Below are 24,342 nucleotides of genomic sequence, written 5' to 3' on the forward strand. Positions count from 1 at the left end.
AAAACTTTTGAAAGTAAAATAAAGGATACAAAGAATAAAGGATAAGTTTGTAAACAAGAAGGGTGTACAACAACCAAATACAGAGTCAAATAAGAAATGACAGAGAATAAAAAATGTCAACATACAAAGGAAATAGTAAGAAAATGATAACTAGGAGTTTAAGAAAGCCAAAAAAATCATATGAAAATGTACAGTTTAGGTAGGACTTCTCAATATTAATCCTGGAATGAATGAAGTCAAATAAGTTTAAAGGAAGATTGACATATGCACATTGAAATATTTTCTGAAAAGGCATTATAGGAGAGAAAATTTGCAAAAAGAGGATATATACCGAAACTGACTCTGCTGGAAAGTAAGTTACAAAAGATGAAGAGACAAGTGCTAGATCAACAAATACAGAATAAGCTTATGAGGCTTAGCTCTGTGTATATAATGCTTTGAAAGAAGAATGATGCAAGAAGTGTGTCAATTACTTAATGCACTAATTCCTTGTGTAAACAATATCTTCTTATGTTCTTATAAACAGAATCAAACATGGAGAACAAATGTGAAATGGATAGGCAGGTTTCAGGCAAGGCAGAAAGATAAGAGATCTTAATATAAGATGGATAATGGGGTGAACAAGAGGAAGTCTTATCTTTGATTTATTGACTATAGCAAGGACTTATATAGATTATGCCTGGATATATGTTTATTAAAAGTAAAGATGGGCAGTGTGCTAAAGAATTAAGGAGTTTAGTTGAAGGGAAGAATACATTTAGACAGGTTCAAGAAAGCTAAGTGCATTTATATGATCAGAATATATTATAAGAACAGAATAATTAAATCAATTATATTTCCAGCAGCAATGTAAAAGCACCTGAAACAGGGTTACGGGTGCTTTTGGACAGTGGATCTGGAGATAGTAACTGAGAGTTTCAATCCCTCCTGGATCTAATCAAGATTGACTGTTTCCTTGAGGTGATGTTCAGATCATCATTTGCATGTGATAGGAGTGGATGATGATCTAGAAATAATAGTATTTGTCAAGTAGATAAGAGAAGACAATGGAAAAGATAGAAGAACAGGCTTAAAGACTTCAGAGGAAGATTCCCGAAAGAGCTACAAGGTAGATAAGCTAAAACAGCCATGCAGTTGCCAGGAATCTAGCCCCATATAGAAGCACCTGTCATATTTATAATTTATAAATGCATTATGTATGAGTCATTTATAATGCATTTGGCATGTTTAAGAAATATTTCTTATCCTTACATGATAGGATGCAAATTGTTACAGAAAGGGCATTGATGGAATGTGAGCTAGAGTCTCACATTCTATCAAAGCCAGCAGCCCAAGTTTGACACAAGAGTGCCAGGCAATGGGATGAGCGCCCATCCTAGCTACAGCTCCTGTCAACCTAGCAGTTTGAAAGCATCCAAATGAGACTGGATAAAAAGTAGATACCACTTGAGCGCTGGCTCAGTGGCCTTGAAATGGAGATGAGCACCGCCCCTTATAGTTGGCAATGACTAGCAGAATAAAATCTACAGGGACACCTTACCTTTCCAGCATCTTGGCAGGTAAGCTATAAAAGTGAGCCAATGAGATGCAATGCATTGGACAGATATGTTCCTGGCATGAAGAATTTCTTGGATTAAATACTTGTTTATCTTGGCAAGATGTTTTTTTTGACAGTATAGTAATTTAAATAAAGTTTAGGCTATATCAGTTAACGAAAGAGTTTCAGCACACTGATACTACAGAAAAGACTGAGGTGCTGAATTATTTTGGAAGACTTGGATGGTAGTTTTGATGGTCATTCCAGCTACACTTGTGCATGTGTAACGACGTTGCTGGTGATTCCAATGGAAGTGTTGTCTGTACAGGCAAACTGCTGAGACAGCCATGAAAGTCTTTCAAAGGAAGTAGCTTTCTTTGCTCACTAATGCAGTGCTTTGCTCACTTAACATGCATTGTGAAGCCATAAAGGAAGGAATTGTAGTGGGAGCTGGGGAAAAATGTGACTTGTATACTTACAATTGAATAAACATGATAATCTCAGATATTGCCAGCCTCCATGATACTTAGACCGAGATATAAAATTCCTTAGCTTTATTATCAGCCAAGTATCTACTAATGAGATTCTTGACTTGTGAACATTCAACCGGACTTCTCTGCCCTCTGAAATCTATGCAACTAAAACATTCATATTAATTGCAAAGAATTGACAATGAATGATTCTATTAGCTAAGATATGCAAAAATTCAGACTACCTATAGTTCCTTACAACCATCATTAAGAAATCTCTTTACATCCATTTCTTACACCTTTTGCCAGCAATTTAATTAAAAAGTGGACCCAGAGGTTCAAAACTAAGACAAAATAAAATGGTAGCCAGCATTTTAAAAACTTAAAGTGATTTTACCTGGAACTATACTGTGTTAAAGTACTTCTTAGAAAACAGAGTTCCACTTAAAACTAAGCATATCATTTAAAAATACTTTCCAAACCTTGAAAACCATGGAACAATGCACTTTGTTCCTTTTACAAATCACTCTACAATATGCAAAACAGAATACTGTATTCTCTACAGAGCTAATACTGTATCTCATCTTTCATAATGATGAAAGGGTGTTTTTTTCATATATCCTTGTCAATCTAGCTGTTTTCCCACTCAGCCTTTGGCTAACACAAATATGCCTTTCATCCTATGAACTAGATGCCTTCAGGAAAGCACGTTAATGGCAAAATGTATATCAAAATTATCTATAACCAGGAGACAATCCCAAGAAGACCTTGTGCTTAGTGTGCATGTGTGTGTTCTGAAAAGCATGGGATGTCCCCTCCCGTATCCTCGCACGCAGGTTACCTCTTGCTTGTCATGGTTACACTTCGTGCACATGGCCGGCGAGGAGTAATGATGGAAGACGGAGCCCGATAGGTTATCGATGATCATTAACTCCCCGTCGAAGGAGTCTTTAATTATTAAAGACACACTGTCCAGCCATAAGTTCTCCTAGGGGACAAGAAAGGGGGGAGGATGGGAGACATTATTTAAAGAACTCCATGTTTTTGCTTGTTTTAGTGTTCTTTTGCATAACGTAGTTATCTTCTGCCACTTTCACTCATGCTGGTTAATTCTGTGGCAAATAGTCACATCTGAGTACAATCCTACAGAATATGAGTAAATGAGGCAGAATATAGCCCTACACAATGATGTAAAATGAAGGGGTCAGATGGATATTGGGCAGAGAAGCACCACTGAAACTTGCTAAAGAACCTCACCTGTGTTCCTCAAGTTACTTTGCTAAATAATTTTGTGTTTTGCTACTGTATTTCCACTATTGTACCTTAGGCCTGCCTCATGGTATCTTTTTAAATTTTATTTTTCAACTTTTTACAAAATTCAGATTTCATTTTATTCACCACTAATTGGTGTTCTAAGTTCTGTCTTCATGAGAATTTTTCAGTATTTTCCAGAACTCCTAGCCTAGAACTGAATCTTTGTCAGTCACAGGTTGTTTAAATATCCATTTTTCCATCATAACTCTCTACAGTCTTCTAAACTACCTTTGTTCTCCCAAATTAATGTGCCAAAAACTTGCTAGCAGCAAGAAAAAATGCTCCGCCTACCTGTGCTGGGGAATAACATGTCATGCATAGATGTCCTTCAGAGTCCTTTCTCCCACCTCCTCCATCTTGTCCAGGATTCAGTGAGCTCGTGCTATGGGGGCACAATCCATGTGCCATTTCAAGCTCAATCTCAGCATCCATTTCTGCATCCTCCTGTGCTTCCTTGTTGCTGTCATCTAGGTGCTTCATAAGGACAGCTACTACAACATTGATGAGGACAAATTGGGCTGTGAGCACGAAGCTAACAAAGTAGAGTGGAGAGATGAACTGTAGGTTGCTCAGGCAGCTCCGATCATCATGAGTGCAGTCACGTAGTGTATCCTTGAGGAATTAAGTTAGGCCAAAAAAGTGAAAAACAAAAAGAAAGAAAAACAAACAATTCCCCACACAACACATATACATGAGCACATATACATATACACAGAGAAAAGGAAAAAGTTATTTTAAAAAAATGAAGACAAAAATTAGCTGCTTTCTCAATCAAAATACTTTAAACAAGACTCAAGATTTTTGATGTATGATATTTCTGGAAACAGAATTTTCTCACTCCAACCTCTACTTCATTAATTCTATCACTTTCTGGATCCACAAGAAATCTGTCACATAGGTAAGTCCCAATTAACTACAAAATGATATCTCTTTTTATCTTAGCACACATGAATGGAAAGTAATGCAGCAATGACATATTTATCCCTGTCCCTTGTCCCAACATTCTAGTGAGACAGAGCATTTTGCACTTTGAGAAATATATTTTATAGTACTGAGTATTTAATATCAAATGTGAATATTTTAGTGACTACAGTCTATGCCAACATGTCACTTTGAAGAGCCCACTTATGTGAATTTGATACTTTCCTGCACTGGATCCAAATTAGGACAGATATGGGATAGTGAGCAAGACAATATGAGTGAGTATCTGTATAAAACAGAGAATTTATGAGGGTTTTCTTAGCCAAATCACAACATTTCATCCAACGAATTGGTCTAATTTTGTATTACTACAGTACTCAAAATCCATTTGCTACCAAAATGTTATATTTTAAACCTTATTTTATGAGATGGTTTGACTGTAGCTATCCCAGTGGAAGTCTCTTCTGTGGAAGCACATGCATGCCCAGCAGTTCTCTAGGGGCTCCAAGCAACTGCTCCAAATCTAAAAGCAGCTGAGGCTGTTTTATGACCTTGAGGAACAGATTCACAGAGGCACTTTATGTGTTATGCACCTCCTCAAGTGATTTCCCGGGCTCAATATTCTCTATCTTTAATGGAGCCATAAAAAGATTTGCATTGCCATATCTCTTATATGATTCTTCAAGAATGACAGTTTGTTTATGTGGTGTCTTAGTACTATACTATCCCTTCCCTTCCCTCTTGCCTATTCAGGAATTCACACTCCATACAAGCTCTAAAAATATTGCAAAACAATTTCATCCCATCCCCCAAATGATGGGATACATCTATCACGCCAGGTTCTGTCTATCATTATCAATAACATTCTAACACTTCTTATAATGCCAGGCATTTGCAGTCATTGATTGGATAGTTGCAATGCTTTAAGCTCACCATAGGGCCCTGGCAACTTTCCTTTTGTTTCCATTTCAGGACACTATTCATGACAGTACAAAACATGTCTCCAGAAATGGCCCCAATTACCTTCATAATGCCATTCCAGTTGTCACCAGTGGAAACCTGGAAAAGTGTGAGAAAGGCCATTCCAAAATTCTCAAAGGTGGCATGGCGGCTCATTCCTTCACATGGGTTCTCATCATTGCATACTGGAAAGAAGGGGTTTTATACATGAAAAAATAGGCACAAAGCTGAAGTTTAAGGTTTGAAAAGACAGTTTATAAATTTTAATCTTGTCTTTACAGTATATGCAAACCTAGATAGAAGGATGATCTAATCAACATACAATTACCTCTAAAAGGACCAGAATGAGAAGATACCCTTATATTTTTGCAAAATACAAATGTGTTCTGTAATGTATACCAAACTGGTTTCAAATACTAATAATGTGTCTTATTTTTCACATATCTGCCTTATAATCTTCTCTGTCTCCAAAACTTATTTCTCTGTTGCTTTTAGATTACACTTATTAAAAAATACGTTTCCTTGAAATGAATTAGCATGCATGTGAAATCAGCATATATATTGTAAAAAGTAGGAAGAGTGACCAAAATAAGTGACTGAACTTCCATTCAAATTCTAATTTATTTCAAGATTTATAAGGCTGTCAAATAATGTGACTTTGGCGCAGTGTCCAGCATAAAAAAAATAAACAAAAAACCCACCATATAACAATAACCCGATATAACATATAAATAAAACTTACACATAACAGAATAAACAAAAGCGGGGAATCTCAATTGGCTCCTAATGTCTAGCAGAAGAGACAGGTCTTAATGGATTCCCTAAAGGTTAGGAAAATGGGACCTGTTATATGTCAGAGAGGGTGGAGAACAGGAGCAACTACAGAAAAACCATGTCCTTTAGATTCCATAAGATGACAAGATCTAAAAGTTGGAACCTGAGGCAGATCCTCCCTGTGGAGAATGTGGGGTGGACAGATGTTCTTGGTAGAAGGTGGTCCCTCAAGGAACCTAATCCTATACCATGTAGGGTTTTAAAGTGATAACCAGCACCTTGAAGCATACCTATTGGAAACCAGTTAGGCTTGTAGAATATGGTCTACAGTGGTATAATGAGATGTGTCCATAACTCTCTGCATTGTTACATTCTGGATCTACTGAAGCTTCCAGATGGTTTTCAAGAGCAGCTCTATGTGGAATGTATTGCAATAGGCCAACTGAGAGGTGACCAAGGTGTGAGTGACCATGAACAGTGCCACCTGGTCCAAGAATGTGCAACTAGCAGATAAGGTGCGGTGTAAATGCAGCCTTGGTCACAGATGCCACCTACTCATCAAGCAGGAACCTCCAGATTGCACACCAAGTCTGAATGGGGTAATGTCACCTCATCCAGAATCAAATATGGACATTTTATAACTCCTGGATCTGGAGGCAAATGGGTTATAAAGAGATAAATTAAAGCTATTATAACTATATAGGTTTAGCCTTGGGTTTCTGAAAAGTAGATTATAAAATGGGATTTGATGGGGCAAAACCCGTTAACTCCTTGTTCCTTGGTTATTATTATCATTTAGCTGTTTTAAAATAAATTATGTTTAAAGGACAAAGAGATAGTTTTTTCTTAAAATGATTCTCCTTAATAATCTCCCATGTTACGACAAAACAAAGACACAAGGACAGTAGATGTTATAAAGAAAAAATACAGATGAAGGGTCCTTTCCAATGATAAAAAAGTGGCAATAGAAATTCTATTCTTTTTCAATATTATTTTCAAATAAAATTATTTGTCTCTGAAGAAGTTGGAAGAAAAACATGAATTTCCTGCAAACTTTAAATAATTAACTATCTTGCACAGTATAGCAATAGCACTTAGACTTATATACCACTTCAGTATCAATGTACAGTATCAATGGAAATGCTTAGACCCGTGATGGCAAATCTATGGCATGCGTGCCACAGGTGGCACATATAGCCATATCAGTGGGCACACGACCTCAGCCAGCTGATTTTCGGGCCTTCTGGGCCCACCAGAAGAAGGGAAACAGGCTGTTTCCTGCCTCCGGAGGGCCTGGGTGGTGGTGGGGAAGGCCCATTTTTCTCTCTCACTTGGCTCCAGAGCTCTCTAGGAGTCTCTGGAGGCTGGGGACAGCAAAAAAGTCACTTCCTGTCCAACCGGAAGTTGGAAAATGGACTGTTTTTGGCCTCCGGTGGGCTCCGGGGGTGGGTGAGAAAGGCCGTTTCTGCCCTCCCCAGACTCATAGAGAGGGTCTGGAGCCAGGTGAGAGAGAAAAACAGGCCTATTGGGCCATCATGTGCCAGGAGCTGGGGAAGAGCAGGGGGGGAGTGGGGGGGGGAGCAGGGGATGGCACACATATGCATAGGGGTGGGGCACATAGAATTATGGGTGTGGGCATGCGCGTGTGACGCCACCCCCACCCCCCGCCTTCCTGGCACACGATGGCAAAAAAGTTAGCTATCACTCACTTAGACTAACTGGGCAATATGCAAGAGGAATCCCTGATATGCTAAATTTCTTAATAAGATGAAAACAATCAGAAATACCATTCAGCTAACGTGAAACATTATTGGAGTTTTCTATTTATGGCAGCCATGAACTGTAAATTACAAACGGCAGTCTTTTATTGAAGATTGTTTGATATGAATGACTGTCCATTTTGAATCCAGTTTAAATATATATAAAAAAGGAAAGCAGAACCCTTGAAGTTGCCCATAAACAATCACCCAGACAGCAGAACAAGCAACCATGCATGTATGTAAATTATCTAATTACTGTCCTCAAGGTGCATTAGATTTGTATTTCAGTCATAGGAATTATTGCTAAATTAGCATATTATTTTGGTAATTCCTCCCTCCGTGTGTGTATGTGTGATGTAATTGGTGTTTGCAATTCCACCTTTCCTTATGCTGGAAAACTTACCAAGTTTGCCAAAAAGCTCCACTCCTAGAGCAGCATAGATGAAAAAAAGGAGCATGAAGAGGAGTCCAAGATTACCAACCTGTAAGTAAATCAAATTAATGTCAAATAATTCACAGGAACCAAAAGAAAAAAAACCCCTATTTTGAAAAAAAGAAAAAGAGACTGAACACATGAATTAGCACAATTGGCAGTTCAAATGTTCACCAGGATCAGACAATATAATTGGGCAATTCAAAGCACGCTTAAATGAAATTGGGGAAAAAACCTTAACACTATCCTGAAATTTATGTTTGAATGCAGCATGCAGTTCCAGAGGTGCACATAGCACATAAGGCTTGGGTGAAAGTCCATGAGAAGTTGTTACCAAATTATAAATTTTAGTGTAATAAGGAAAAAATAAGTAAATAAAAATTCTAATGAAATTAAGTCAAATTTAATTTTTGATCTATCCCGATCGATGTTGGAGCGAGATTGGATGAGCCTGGAGGAGTCAAACAAGGAATTAGTCTGGCATTCCTATGTGGACACAAGAGCATGAAGTCTGATTCCTGCCCCCCCCCCACCATTGAACCTTATCTAGTTTTATCCAGGTGCAAACTGTCAGTCTGAGAAGATCTCTGTGATAGTCTTGAGCAATAAATAGCTAATTGAACTCTTCATGTGTGGATAATATTATTTTGAAAGATGGGCTTCCTTGGTGGCTTCTTATAAAATAGTTCCCCAAAATGAATAACATGCAGTTTTCAGAAGCTCGTCACATGTACCTGTCTGCTAGATATTGTGGTTGACAGACTGAGCATCATGTGGTTACACATTTTCACATGGAAACATGCGCCAAACAGACATAAAACTAAAGGGGTTAGAGGATAGATGGGAAGAGAGATTTAATTTTGAAATGCTTTGTTCTATATTGCAGGGAAGCATAACGTTATAGATAACTTGGTTGTTCCCTGCAGAGTCAATGTACAAAGCTGGAAAATTCAGCCTAATCACTTAAATGTAGAACATTTTTACTGCCTTGAGTAAAACTTTGCAGCTTCTATAATGTAATTTTATTAAATGCTTTAGAAAGAAGTAAGAAGGCACTGTGCTTTTTAGAGTTCTTGGAACAATTGCTGATTCATGCATTAGAAAACACATTTTCACATGCTGATAATTTAAGAAGACTGTTTGCAATGGTTTTTATCCAATTGCAGAAAAAAGTAGCCTTGAGATTTCCCTGGAGCCCAGGAATGGGAGGTCAAGGATGGTAAATGCTGTATTTATTCCCAGGAGGTGGAATCAGAACATTTTATGATCTCTGAGATTCCACCCAGCTCTGATGCTTTAATCGTTTGATGCTGGTCGCATTGTAATAGTTTTGTATTTTTATTAAGTTCATTTTTAGTAACATTTAAATTACATTTTCTGGATCCACAGAATACTAAAAATAGAATAATGTAAAGTATAATCAATGCAATATTACTAGCCTAAAGTATAACATATGATATATCTTCCCTAAGATTTCTGGAAAGTATAAAACAAGTGGTTGTGGCTTAAAAAAAGAAAGTAACACACATACTGAAATTATATCATAATTTAACAATCTACAGCTCTGCTGTAGATTTATTTTCAATGGCATACCTATAATATGCATAACATCCCTAACACTATATAAAATGCCAACTGAATTTTGCTGAGAAAATAGTATTAGTAGTTGACAATCAAAATGAATATGGTATGCTATATAAGAAGAAGATTGGAAACAATTTGAATTGAAATTGCAGTCCCAGAGAAAAAGATGTTTAAGCCTTTCTATGTCTCCTTCCCTTATTTCCACAACAGAAATGATATCTATTCTCTATACACTGTCTGCTACAATATTGGCCACTGAATCTACATATTCTAAATATCCAGGTATAATAGTTATAGGTAGCCTATATCTTCTAATCCATAGCTAATAGCAACTGTGTCCTATGTGGTATGTGAATACTTTTTATCAGGAGAATAACAAGACAGAAAAGAGTCTGAATCCCTGCCTTCAACACAATAGTTGCAAACCAGCTCCTATAGTTGTTTTTAAGATAATAGAAAGATTTTGGAGAATCTATTGTTATTTCTAATATCACAGTTTAGTTCTTTGGTAATGCAAAGTCAGAACAATGTCCTTCCCTCCCTCTTAGAAATTTGCAAGGTCATCCAATTCTACAACAAGTCTGGATAGCATACAATAAAAACAGAGGTGGGTGTCATATACTGTAACAACAGGTTCGCCCGAAACTGAAAATGTGAGACCATGCGTATGCACACGGCATTGAAAACCTGGTGATTATATAGGACGCGATAGCACCAGGATGGGTGGGTAGGGCCAGCCGTTGGTCAGAACTACCGGTTCACCCCGAACCAGTCCGAACCAACAGCAGCCCATCACTGAATTAAAAGCAATCATACGTTTCCACTCCCATTGCCTTTAACAACACTGAAATCACTTTTAAAAGTGTTCCTGGAAAAAAAAGGCAGATAGTCATTTCCAACTTGATACCCTCATGAACTAGTAGAACTCTAACTCCCAGTATTTCAACAAGCATGGCCAGTGCAAATTTTGGGACTTGTAATCCCATAACATCTTGTTGTTGTTAGTTGCGAAGTCGTGTCCGACCCATTGCGACCCATGGACAACATTCCTCCAGGCCTTCCTGTCCTCTACCATCCTCTGGAGTCCATTTAAACTCATGCCTACTGCTTCAGTGACTCCATCCAGCCACCAGAACATCTAGAACACATTAAATTTGGGAATCTAGGCTACATATATATTATCTGCCATGTGAAATTATTACAACATTACAGTGGAATAAACATTGTGTGATATGAGCAGTGTGATCATAGGTAGACAACATATTTATGAAGTGCTTTACAGAGACATTTGGGGGATGGCAATCTTTATGTATTGATATAGTTTGGTATCATTCAAAGATGATTTTGAAAACGAAAGGTGGGCAACTATTTCTTACTATTGTTTCTTGTGTAAAATGAAGGCAGTAATTTGATGATTACTCCATCAGAAAGAATTCTTTTTTAAACATTCACAATTCAGAAATAGGGAACACTATATCACAATTCTCTCACTTGTAAATTGTGTGGCAGTCCCTATTTTCATCATGAAAAAAGAGTGACTTCATGACCATTTAGACTTTCATAGGCCAAGACTAGTGCCCTGTATTAGACCAGGTTTCACCTATTTGGTGCCATTCAGATGGGCTAGAACTTCTGTTCCTTGGGAGAAAGTCCCAACATATCCTAAATGCGCCTGGCTAGAAAAGCATAAACTGTGTGTCAATGTAATGAAGACAAGAAATAAGATCATACAAGGACTTATGTTGACTACAGTTCTATTTTCTCTCATGCACACAGAGATACATTATCTGACAAGTTCACCAACAAACTCTTTTCTTTGGGACAAGAATAAATAAAACATCACCATTGCTTTAGAACAGTTGCTTATTTGGCAAATGTATCATTTTTAACCCTTAAAAATGGCTGGTTTCTCTTTTTTCCCCTTACCTAACCAATTACCTGTGCTTGTTTATAAAGAGAAGGAATCTCTAAAAATGATTTTATCTGGAGATGGCACTCTAGTTTGACAAAGTGAAACAAACAAATGTTGCTCAGAATTTCTGCCTGCATTTATATCTCTCTCTGCTTTTTTCTATGTACTCTTTCTTTTAAGAGGATTATCTTAAATTCAAGGTTCTCTTCCTTTTAGGTAAACAAAGCATTTTTCTGGTTCCTTTGAATTAGTGTTGACTGTTGCAATTGCCTGGGAAGTTCCTGCAATTTTCTTGGAGACATTTTGGCAGTGGTTTGCCATTTTCTGTTTCTTAGGGCTAAAAAAAGTGATGGCCCAACTTCACCTACCTAGATTTATATCTAAGGCAGAACTAGAACTCATGATCTCCCAGTTTCTAGCTTGGTGCTATCCCCAAACTTGGTGCCATCCCCAAACTATACCGAACTGATTTTCTTAAATACAGCATTAGGTAAAGGTAAAGGTTCCCCTTGCACATATGTGCTAGTTGTTCCTGACTCTAGGGAGCGGTGCTCATCTCTATTTCAAAACTGAAGAGCCAGTGCTGTCCGAAGATGTCTCTGTGGTCATTTGGCCGGCATGACTCAACACCAAAGGTGCATGGAACGCTGGTACCTTCCCACCAAAGCTGGTCCTTATTTTTCTACTTGCATTTTTTTATGTGCTTTCGAACTGCTAGGTTGACAGAAGCTGGGACAAGAAACAGGAGCTCACTTTGTTATGCGGCACTAGGGATTCAAACTGCTGAACTGCCGAACTTTCTGATCGACAAGCTCAGCATCCTAGCCATTACGTCCCCAATACAGCATTAATGAATATAAATAGTCTGCTTCATCTGGTAGAGGAATTCAACTATATTATTTAGATAATTAAACTAAATTACCTGAATAGATTGAAATGCATATAGTGAATTGGCAAAGCATTGGCAAAGTTTTGGAGAGAAAATGATGTCCTCAAAAAATGATGTCCTGTTCCCTGGCATGTGCTCCTCAAAATAAATCAAATTCTGAGAATTTTAAATATATGACAGAAAACTAAGAGCTATTATTTATTTTTTTAGGATTTACTTTGAGAACAAAATCCTCTTGGTGAAAAGAATATCCAATCCAAGATTGGATTGAAAAAGAGAATCAGAATAAGGAAAATAACAGCAGAGTTACTTAACTGCTGTAAAAACACTATTCAATGAGGCCTAAATGGATCAAAGAATCTAGGGAATTAGTGCTAATTACTTACATAGAGTTTCTTATCCTGAACTGTAGAATGAAAGAGACTGAAACTAAGGCATATTTGCTTAGTTGAATCACCATACAGATAGTCCTTATTTAGCAACAACTGGGACTGGCAATTTGATCATTCAATTAAGTGGTTGCTAAGTGAAACTGCAACAACGCTTAAGATCCTACTTCAAATTTTCTTTTGCTTTACAAACCTGTGGAGGTAGAGAATGTGAAGACAGATCGTAAAGTTACTTTTTATTACCATGATAACTGAACCTTTGTTAAATGAAGCAGTTTCTAAGCAAGGACTTCCTGTGCTGACTTTGTAAGTGGTGGGCATGCTGGATCAGCTGCATTTCTACTTACATAAGATTTTAAGGTATCTGTTTCTAGTTCAAAGGCCCTTGCTTTAAAGGGTTTTGTAATAGAGTAAGGCAGAGCTTTGTAAGTTATGAAAGGTAGTCCTTGACCTATGACAGCAACTGGGCCTAGAATTTCTGTCACTAAGTAATGAGATCACAAAGTGTGATTGGATTGCTTAGCCAAAGTCAGCGGGAAGCTGGAAGGAAGTTGCAAGTCCCACTGGCAGGCAGATAAGTGGCGGCTGCTGGGTGAGGGAAGGAACAAGATGGTGCACAACAGACACAATGGAAGCTGAGGAGGGTGCAAATGGGTACGTGACAGGTGAGGTGGAAATCAGGGAGGGTATGTGAGGGAGTGAGGGGATGCCTGAGAGGTGTAGTGCCAGTTGTAGAGGTGCATGGGGATGTACAACAGATGCAGCACAGGTTGGATGTGCAACAGATGTGGTATAAGTGGGGAGGATGTGAGGAGTTGCACAAGAGTTGCAACACAGGCTATTATAATCCCTTTATTAGTCCAGTAGCTGCAAATTAACTCAGTTCATTTAGTAATATGTAGTACACAAAATTCTTTTCCACTTCTGCTCTCAGATAAGGTACCCTTAGAAATTTCTGATCTAAGTATTTTATATTCTTCATCTTTACAACTTAAGCACCGTTATACTTAACAACAGCTTTTCTTACCTGCGGCAGTGCTTGCACTACTGTGTCCAATAAAGCTCTCATCCCAGTTGCCATCTTCAAAAGCTTCAAAACTATCATGAGAAAGCAAGGCAAGTGGTAACTTATTGCTGGGGAAACAAATACTGCTTTGTTTTTCTCCCTGGAGCAGCAGATCATAGATTAATTTTGTAGTTGGGATATCTTCCACTGAATGTAGACATGAACATGTGTACATATCTGTGGTCAATGTGACATGTACACCATTATGTTAGAGCTAATAAGAATTTGAATCTAAAATTACCTTTTTGCTTCAGATTGTAGCTAGTTGGTAATTAGAAATTGTTTTCACTCTGTATAGGGAATCAAGGATTAGGAACTAAATGGGTGCAGAATGTGTCAAGGACCCCATTTGCTGGCTGTGTTGATAATGGGCTAAGTATCTCATCTGTTATGGATAGTTATTATTATTTTATTGTTTTACAATGTTGTAAGTGTCTTTATTGTAATATATTTTTTGAATTATAAATCACCAAGGATCATTGACTAAAATGGGCAGCTATAGAAACTGAACAAATGAACAAATAAACAAACAAACAAACAATACTTTGTTTCGCTCCTTTTCTTTTCATGTAAACTATTGCTCAATAGATAAATACATAAATAATATAAAAATGAGGTTGAATAGAACTGAATTTATTCAATTTAGATGTCGCCCAACTCCAAATAACTCTGGTTGGCTTACAATGTAACAAAGAAAGTAAAATCAGATAAAACACAAGAGGTTTTTTCAACGGTCAAGAACAGGACTCACAAGGGAATCCAGCCATCTTAGTCCAAGGCTTGGGAAAAGAGACACACCTCCAAGATTCTAGGCAATGCTATTAGGGTGGGAGCCAGACAATTGTAGGAGGATTTCAATCCAGAAGGCAGAAGCCATAACAGAGAAGGCACCCTCCTGCCTCACAAAAGATAATGCTACTGAAGTGACCTGAAGCACAAACCTTATCAGTTCATATTATCTAGGCAGATACCATGGGATATGGACAGTTCCTCAGACAGCTAGTCCTAGGTCATGTAAGGCTTTATAGGTCATAACCAGCAACATAAATTGAAATGGACTGGTAGTCAGTACAGCACAATTGTCATACAAGCATATCAAAGTATGTCCATCACTGCCTTCACTGCTGCATTCTGGAAGAGTAGAAACTTCTAAGTGGTCTTCAATCCCAATAGAAAGCATTGCAAGTGGGGTGACTAAGACATGAGTGACTGAAGGGCCTGCTGATCTAGTTATGGTAACCTAGATATTATTGAACAGTGTCATTGTGTGAAGGCCTATCATGAATTATTTATTCAGCAATTCAGCTCAATTTATCAGGTTAAGAAGTATGAATCTAGCCACATTATATAAACAAGCTGGATGGCTGTCTACACATTTTTTCTTTCTATACAGGAAATAACAGCCTGTTGTGGCCTGCCAGCTGCCAGCAGAACTGGCGGCAGATTCGGGCAATGAGGAACTTGGTCCAGTGCTGGAGTCTGGGGAAGGCTCTGATAGATGCTCTGTGTCAAATGCAGAGATAGAGCCAGGGCCATCTGATATTTCCCAGCCACCAGAGAGGCAGCTGCCTTTGGAGGCTGATATGAGTGAGGGGGAAGAACAGCTGGGGTCTATTCCAGATGCATGTATGCGCAGAGCAGTTAGAAGAGGTGAGCAATGGAGGACAAGGAGTTGACTTGGGAAGCAAAGCACACATTGACGCTGAATGGCCCCTTCCTTGATGGGGAATAAATAGAAGGAAAGGGGAGTGGTTGGTGTAGGAGACAACAGTTCATATTTCTGAAGATTTTGCTCATTGTGTTTCATACCACAAAGACTGCTTGCCAGAACTTAATTTGCAGCCTTTCGGCTGGCAATTATCACAAAGAACTTATAAGGTCTGTACTGCAGTTAACTCCTTGAAGGACTAATGCCTGGACTTTTCAGTGGGTGAATGCAATTAATTCACAAGAGGTAAATAAGGAGGGAGTTTTTGTGACAAGGAGCCTGTTTCTTGCTTCTGCTAAGGCTGGGTCAGAACACAGCCAACAACTGCTGGTGGTTTAGAAATTGTTAAAAACATTTAAAAGCCAGAAACAAAACAAAACAAAACCCAAACTCAGATAGGAGCAGGAAAAAAAGAAATCATCAAAGATCCTCATCAAAGGCCTGGGTAATGAGCCATGTCTTCAGGGCCCTTTGAAATACCAGTGGGGTGGAGTTCAGTGAAACTTCATTTCAGAGGGTAGGCACTGTTACAGAGAAGGCAAACTTCTGGGCTCCCGAAAGATGGTATTGTTTAATAGATGGAACTCGTGTACACTAACCCTGCCAGATCAAATCAGCCAGGCAGATACTAAGTAATGACATAAACATCAGGGTCCCATTACTATCTTTCTATTAATGGATTGTTCCCCAAAACATAGCTATAAGTCAGGTTATTTTTTCTGGCTCCTCCTCTTACCTCGAGCAATACGAAGCACTCTCATGATGCGGATGATGGTGGGATTGATTGGAAGGGCAGCATTGATTTCAATCTCCTCCAGAGTAATTCCCATGACTGAGAGCAGAACAATAGCTAGATCCAGCTGGTTCCACCTTTAAGAAATTGAAGAAAATAAGACACCTTTTCTGCCTCAATGAAAGATGGAATCCAGCTATTTCTCCTCCTCCCCCAAAAAACTAAACTAGGTTATTTAGAATATTGCATTATTCAAATAAGCCAATTTTAAAGATTGAAATAAATATACATATTTTTATTTATTAGTTTAATTTAACATTCTTAAATAGTTTTATTGATATCCTTTATTTTGGTGCTCAATACATTTTGAGGAAGTTAATCTTTAAGGATGTGTTTTTTAATGATAGCTGGTGATACTTCATACTGACCTAGATCACTGATTAGTCTAGTGCAGTGCTGGCAAACCTATGGTACACATGCCGAAAGCAGCACACGAAAACATCCCATGAAGAATGTGTGGCTTCACTGGCTCCTATTCTGTGTTCATGTGATCACACATGTGCTGGTCAGCTGGCTGTTGCATGCGTGGGAGCGGCAAAACCCGGAAGAGTGGCATTCTGTCGTGCAAGCGCAAGCTGGCACCTGAATGTCCAGGTTGACATCATGCGCATGTGCGATGGCCAGCTGTTTGTTGGGTGCGCGTTCATGCTGGTATCGGGGTGTTCAGGTGCCGGCTCACGCATCCACGATGAACCATCACTCTTCTGGGTATTGGTGCTCCCACGCACACGAAGGCCAGCGGGGCTGCACATTCCTCGCAGGATGGTTTCGCATGCCACTTCCAGCACGCAGGCTGGCACGCCAGGATGTCAAAGGTTTGCCATCACTGATCTAGTGTAAAATTGAATATATTGACTGGACAGAAACTTTGTGAGCATTTATTAAGACAAAAAGACTGACCAAATAAAGTGAAACAATACAGATTTCTAATGAATGAAGTAGTATTTATCCTTATTTATACTTCCTTTAATTTTAAAATATTGCTTTGTAAAAACATTTTAGTTACAGGTTTCAAGAATTTTTTCCCCTGGTGATTACATGGATTACAATTTTTCCCTTTCCTTTTAATGTTACACTAATTTTCTTCTACCACCTATTTAATAAGATGTAATACTGATTTTGATTAGAGAATCCTGAATACAAAAAAAGAGAAAAGGAATGGTTTATGGAAATCTCTTCAGTTGTTACATACTGGCTTGATTTTAAAATTTTAATTTGCTTTTATGGGTTTTAAATTTTTGTAAATTTTATAGGGTGTTATTGTATTTTAAATTTTGGCCAATTGAATAAGTTTTTTAAGGGGTTGTTCTTAGTCTTGTATGTGGTGTTCTTTTTGTATTTTATTTTGGCTGTGCACCGCCCTGAGTCCTTTGGGAGAAGGGCGGTATACAAATTAAAATATTATTATTATTATTATTATTATTATTATTATTATTATTATTATTATTATTATTATTATTATTATTATTATTATTATTATTATCTATGAAATACTGAACAATGTCTGCTGATTTGTACTTAGTAGTGTTAGTGGGACTTTCAAATCCTGGTACACCATTACTCTCTACAAGAAGACACTGGAAATGTGTCCCTTAGTTTTAAGTATAATAATATATAGTTGCAATGATCAACGTATAAGGTGCATCATTTCTGATCGTCTGACTCCCCCAGAACAGGTATCATCTTCATTCCAGCTCACCTGTCTTTAAAAAAGCGTCTCAGTCCAAAGGCCACAAGCTTCAAAACTGCTTCCAAAACAAAGACCGTAGTAAACATGTAGTTGCAATATTTAAGAGCAGTCTCCAGGGACTATAAATAAGAGGAAAAGGAAATATTACTAACATAAAGCTCTGGGACTGATATGGTCTGTAGCTGGCAAAGAAAATATGGAAGAGCATTCTCTTTTTAAAAAAATCTTGTTACATTCCAATTAAATTCTCAGGTTGCAGCAGATCCCACACATTCATAATTCTTTTTGGTGGTTTCTAGGGCAAATACCAACTTTCTCTTTGCTCCAATGGAGCTGAGGTGAGTGCAGCATTGCCTGGTTGGTCTTCATGCAAATAACACCTTTATCCGAATTTCGAGCAGGAAAATAATTTATCTTGTTTTTAACAACCTCAAAATACTGAAAAGGTTGAATGAAAGTAATGTGCAAATTGCATGAGAATAGGTAGTGTTATGATTTATAATAGTTCATTTAGTGACCGTTCAAAGTTACAATGGCACTGAAAAAATGACATGACCATTTTTCACAGTTACAACCTTTGAAGCATTCCCATAATCATGTGATCAAAATTCAGATGCTTGAAAACAGGTTCATACTTCTGACTATTGCTGTGACCCAAGGTCATGCAATAACGTTTTACAGTCGCCTGACAAGCAAAATCAATGGGGAAGCCAAATTCACTTAACAGCCAGGTTACTAACTTACCAGGTATAGTGATTCACTTAACAACTGTGGCAAGCAAGGTCGTAAAATGGGGCAAAACTCACTTAACAAATTTTTCACTTAACAACAGAAATTTTGGGCTCAACTGTGGTTGTAAGTCGAGGATTGCCTATATACAGTAGTGTCTCACCTTATACTTGAAAGAAGGATAAGGAAAAGACAATCAACATTAGGTCTGATGCTAGAGCAGGGGTCTCCAACCTTGGTCCCTTTAAGACTTGTGGACTTCAACTTCCAGAGTTCCTCAGCCAGCTTTGTCAGCTTTCCACAAGTCTTAAAGGGACCAAGGTTGGAGACCCCTGTGCTAGAGGATGAGTTACCAGAGCTGCCTTCAGATCTTGGGAGGTCCTAGTCAGATTGCCTGGCCTTGAGGGGCCACTAATTTATTTTCAGGTGGTTGAGCTGCCCCGATATAAAGATGCCATGACAATGACAGCAATAATGTTGTACAGCTGTGAGCAACGCACCTGAACTCATCAGTGTTGTCATCCTAATTATGCCATTCCTAATGTGCATACACTGCTGTTGGAAACAGCATAATTAAGATGACAGCATGAAAGAGTTCAGGCTCACCACTGTTCCTCCAGTTGTTACTGCAGGAAGGAAAGACTGATGCCATGGAGTCATGTTAATGCTAATCTTTACATGTACATAATTAAAAGGTGGCGAGTTGGGAAAAACAGTTTGGAATTCCACTTTTCATCTTCCCCAGCATGGGTGGAGAACAATCAGCAACAGGTACAGACAGCAGCCTGGCAATCTCCCAAGACTGCCAACATCTTTGAACACTAAGATGTTCATAGCAAGAATTGTCTTACATGGATTATCTTTATTGTTTTAATACTTTCTTCATTGATCCTTTTGGCAAATTTCCATGAAAGATTGCTGTAGTGTATCCCCCATATCATATTTGGACAGAGTTGGAAGTTAAAATTACTGCATACTGTACATGGCTTTTAAGTTTGCTGTATTTTTTATCTCTTTAAGTGAAAGAATAAACTTTGAAGAGGATTCAAAGTATTAAGTAATAGTCTCAATTTATCACAGCTAATGAAACAGATACCCTTTTCTATGCTGGCATTTTAATGATTTACAAACAATTTGGTGACCATTCACCCAATGTTAGTCCATTAAATTCAGTAGATCTTACTCCCAGAGATTCTGTCATAGGACTGTAATATTAAATAATTTCTAGGTATAACAGAAGAGGGGATGATGGAGATTAAAGAGGAAGATACAAAATATTTTTCCAAATGGTATCTATTAATTCTCGGGGATGTCTCAATTTCATGTTTTATCTTTTCATTAATATGAAAGAACTGGAAAGAAAAACAGATTAGAATACATGCCAGATTTGACCAGATCATTATGTGTTCTAAAAGGAAAGAAGACTAGGAATTCTAATGTTTCAGTGTCATCACATCTGGAAGGCTTATGGTTAGAGCATTAGATATAGTTCTGTGCAAATTGCATCTCTTATTATGCAAATTACAAAAAAATGATGAATGAGAATTCATCATATTCAGCTGGAAATGAGTCATATTGCATTCCCAAAGGGAAAATGCATTTGAAAAAGCTGAGAACTCCATTCTCTATAGCATTTAGAGGATTTTTCAAAGTTAGTCAACTTGTATGAAGCTATTGAAGCTTACCCCAAAGGATTGGGTAATTAAAGCTTTTTATAAGCATTCCACTAAAAAAATGCTGTGACAGGAAGGTAAAAACATTTGTCTTCCATAGTTAACAATTTGATGGATTTAATAAGGAAGGAGATAATAAACTTTGCAGCATAACTAAAGAATGCTATGCCCAGGAATATACATTTGCACTTGTGATTTCATACAGGGTCAACAGAATATTTAGAAAGATGCTATATAAAAGATTTCTCAGATAATTCCCCACTAGATGATAAACTTTCCTGAATTTGTAGCTCTGTGGGACAAAAGGTAGCAATTAAGAAATATATCTTATCCAATATGCTGCAATGCAAACCTTTCAATGCTAACAGATAGCGTTATTTGATACTAAATTTGCATCTTATTTTTATAATGGTATAAATCTCGCAATATTTGTATGTATTCATATATTTATTTAGGCTGTTTTAAACGTATTTCATATAAGCATTAAATAAAAGTATATACACACACACACACACACTTGTGTTTACTTCCCCCTAATGCAGAGGTTTGGTGGTTGTGAAGTTATTGATAAAGAAATTGCATCCAAAACATTAAATAAGTGCAATTATCCAACTATAATTTTTTTCATTCATGGGAGGAAGGATATGATTTAAATAAATATATTTATTTATATTTTGTATTTCTTAACCACTCATCTCCCACAGAGAGGAGTTCTGGGCAACGTACAATATCAATAAAATTAAACATTAAAATCAGAATAATTTAAGATTAAAAAGTTTAAAATAATAAAAACAACATTATAAAAAATTCAGAAGGTGAAGAATTCCGAGATGGGGGATTAGCAGTTGTTAATGCAGGTGCCTGGGGTGGTGGTGGTAAATCTCATGGGGCTAGTCAGCCCCAAGATTGTGTGGAGCTCTGTGTTCTCCACATAAGGCTGCACAGCCAAGTTTTGATTGGGGGCTTTCCTTACCTCAGTTCATCTGAAAATGCAAAATACATAATTTCTTCCACAGTGCTAGACCAGATTAGGTGCAAATGGTAATCAAGATAATTTACTGAATTGGATAATACACACACATGCATACACACATACATACATATATATCCTTTATCCAATTCAGTAAATTATCTTATATATATTATCTAATATAAGGTATATTATATTATATATAATATAGGTTTGAAGAAACTTGCTTGCTTTCTAGATAGTACTTCTCTGCAACACATCTGAGACAGAAAATCCTTTTCCTGAATAACTGTCTAAACACTACCAAATGTTCCTACTAGCTGTCTAGATCTCTGATTTTCTGTTTTACAAGCAGGTACTCTTTTAATGTAGAATAAACAAAAAAAAAAAAAAAAAAAGAGGGGCATAGAGGCAAATTTTTGTTTGTTTTTTTAACTCACCACTGGTTGGTTGTAGTGTTCCAAAGACATTGTTACGACGTTGAGGCAAATTATAAAGGTGATAAAGATGTCCAAGTAGTGGCTGGTGCAGACTGAATGGATGAGGAGGCGGACAGGGCAGTAGGTGGCATAGTACGGCAAGCGCTGTGCTTCTTTAGTGGAGGTAAGGGAGCAAATCAGAAAAAAGGTAGAAAAAAGGGAAGTAAGATTAGGACAGGTTTGTGCGTGTGTGTGTGTGTGTGTGTGTGTGTGTGAGAGAGAGAGAGAGAGAGAGAGAGAGAAATATATGTGTGTGTGTGAGAGAGAGAGTGGCACATGCAGAGAGAGAATTGAGAGAAAAGATGAAGAAGAAAGGGAAAGAATTGAAAGAAAAAAAGGAACAAGAATTAAGGAAAGGAAAATAGGAAGCAATATTACAGAAATATAATAAAAGGAAGGGACGAAAACAAAAAGGAATAGCAGAAAGGAAGAAAAAAGAGGAGACCTATGAAACTTTTAGTTCTGAGAGTAAATCTAAGGGAAGGGGAAGATAAAGAGAGCCACATTGCTAAAGGAATGACGTGCATTCATACAAATCTTTAAGATGAACAGGAAGGGAAGAGTTAGTGAGGTAAGGATGAGATAATTAAGGCCACACTTTTCTTTTAAAGCAAGGAGCTTCATTTATTTAAGAACTGCTGAGTTAGGCCATTTTCCTACTAGTGCTTTTACAGGCCTGTTAAACTAGCGGCCTGCAGGGGGATGCATCACATGCCCACCCCGACTCGCAAAGGCAAAAAACATAGCGATACATCATGATACATCCTGCAATGTCATCGAATTTGACACCTGTGCTTTAGAATGTCCTCACAGCATAGCATACAGTGGTAGGTTTCAAATTTTTTTACTACCGGTTCTGTGGGCATGGCTTGGTGGGCGTGACAGGGGAAGGATACTGTAAAATCTCCATTTCCTCCCCATCAGCTGAGACTTGGGAAACAGAAAATAGATGGGGACGGGGCCAGTCAGAATTTTTACTACCGGTTCTCTGAACTTGTCAAAATTTTTGCTACCAGTTCTCCAGAACTGGTCAGAACCTGCTGAAATCCACCTCTAATAGCATAGTGTAGTATCACCCAGCTATTGTTGGACAGAATCTGTCCTCATTGCTCTTATCTTGACACAATAAAAATTAGATGAACTAAGTTATGCAATAAGTACCTAATGTGGAAATGCACTAAGATGAAGTCTGTTAAAGTTATAAAAAGGTATGCAGCTTTCAGAGCCCAACAGAAAACAAACTCTTCCTTGAGATGAAGAAAGAAAAAGCTCAATAACATGTTTGGCTGCCCCTCAGCAAATTCCCATCACATGGTTCTAACATATGCACATGTACATCAGGTTTATAATGAAATAAAATTTGTCTCAAAAAACCTTGACCTTCAAACGAAGAAAAAACCACTTAGGTTGTTCCTTACTCCTACGCTTCTTCTCTAGGCGCCTCAAACGCTTTTCCTCCCGCCTCCGGGCCTCTTCGGCTTCTTGGTGTTGCCGACACTTGTGGAAATTCTCCACCACCACCCCTACAAACATGTTGAGCACGAAGAAGCTGACGATGAGTAAGAAAGAAATGAAGTAAAGTAGCATCCAAGGGTTGTTGTTGGTCACTGGCTGGAATGTAAATAAAAAGTAAAACAAGCAGCTGAGTTTAATAAGATTGACATTACAAAACGCATTATAACAAGGTGATGGCATTGTTGTTTGCCAGCAAGTATTCTGCAAAATAAAAAAACCTTATGTCTTTATGGAATTCTCTGAAATCTCCACAGAATTGCAGTTAACCACTAGATAACCATTAGATAACCACTAGATTTTATATAAGCCTCCATCAATGTGGTATTCTGCAGATATTGGATGATATTGCTGGTCATAGTGGCTGAGAATGAAATCTAACTGGCAGCAAGGCAAACCATTTCTGCAATTGTTACTAAAAACTGTTTAGATATAGCTGAAATATTTATAAAAATTTGAGTGCCAGATGATACCTTTACATTAAAATGCTCTCTGAGTATGATGGAGAAAGGTTGAACTTTCATGTGTATGATATGGAGATGATTATGTGCAAGCATGTCTGGCCATTGATGATGCCAGTATTGAAAAAGTAGTTTGCCATTTTATGAAGGCATACAGGTTGTCCTCATTTAACACCCACTTGTTCAGTGACTATTCAGAATCAGACAGCACTGAATATGACGGTTATGATAGTTCCTTATACGTGTGGCCATTGCAGTGTCCCTGTGGTCATCTCATCAGAACTTGCATGATTGGAGACTGGCTGTCATTTATAATGT

At 37.8% G+C, this 24,342-nt stretch overlaps 1 protein-coding gene across 1 annotated transcript in view; it reads right to left on the bottom strand.

Moving 5' to 3' along the window:
- Positions 1-24,342, bottom strand: part of CACNA1I (calcium voltage-gated channel subunit alpha1 I) — a 381,909-nt gene that overhangs the window by 15,459 nt on the left and 342,108 nt on the right. The window contains exons 24-32 of the mRNA XM_058190911.1: positions 23,470-23,662; positions 22,013-22,164; positions 18,210-18,319; positions 16,454-16,587; positions 13,971-14,041; positions 8,140-8,218; positions 5,266-5,387; positions 3,613-3,933; positions 2,849-2,995 (exon numbers count right to left, since the gene is read on the bottom strand). Coding sequence (XP_058046894.1) covers positions 2,849-2,995; positions 3,613-3,933; positions 5,266-5,387; positions 8,140-8,218; positions 13,971-14,041; positions 16,454-16,587; positions 18,210-18,319; positions 22,013-22,164; positions 23,470-23,662 — 1,329 coding nt within the window. The remainder of the gene's footprint in view (positions 1-2,848; positions 2,996-3,612; positions 3,934-5,265; positions 5,388-8,139; positions 8,219-13,970; positions 14,042-16,453; positions 16,588-18,209; positions 18,320-22,012; positions 22,165-23,469; positions 23,663-24,342) is intronic.

This window comes from Ahaetulla prasina, chromosome 7 (assembly GCF_028640845.1).
Source record: "Ahaetulla prasina isolate Xishuangbanna chromosome 7, ASM2864084v1, whole genome shotgun sequence".
In the NCBI taxonomy this organism is placed as follows: domain Eukaryota; kingdom Metazoa; phylum Chordata; class Lepidosauria; order Squamata; family Colubridae; genus Ahaetulla; species Ahaetulla prasina.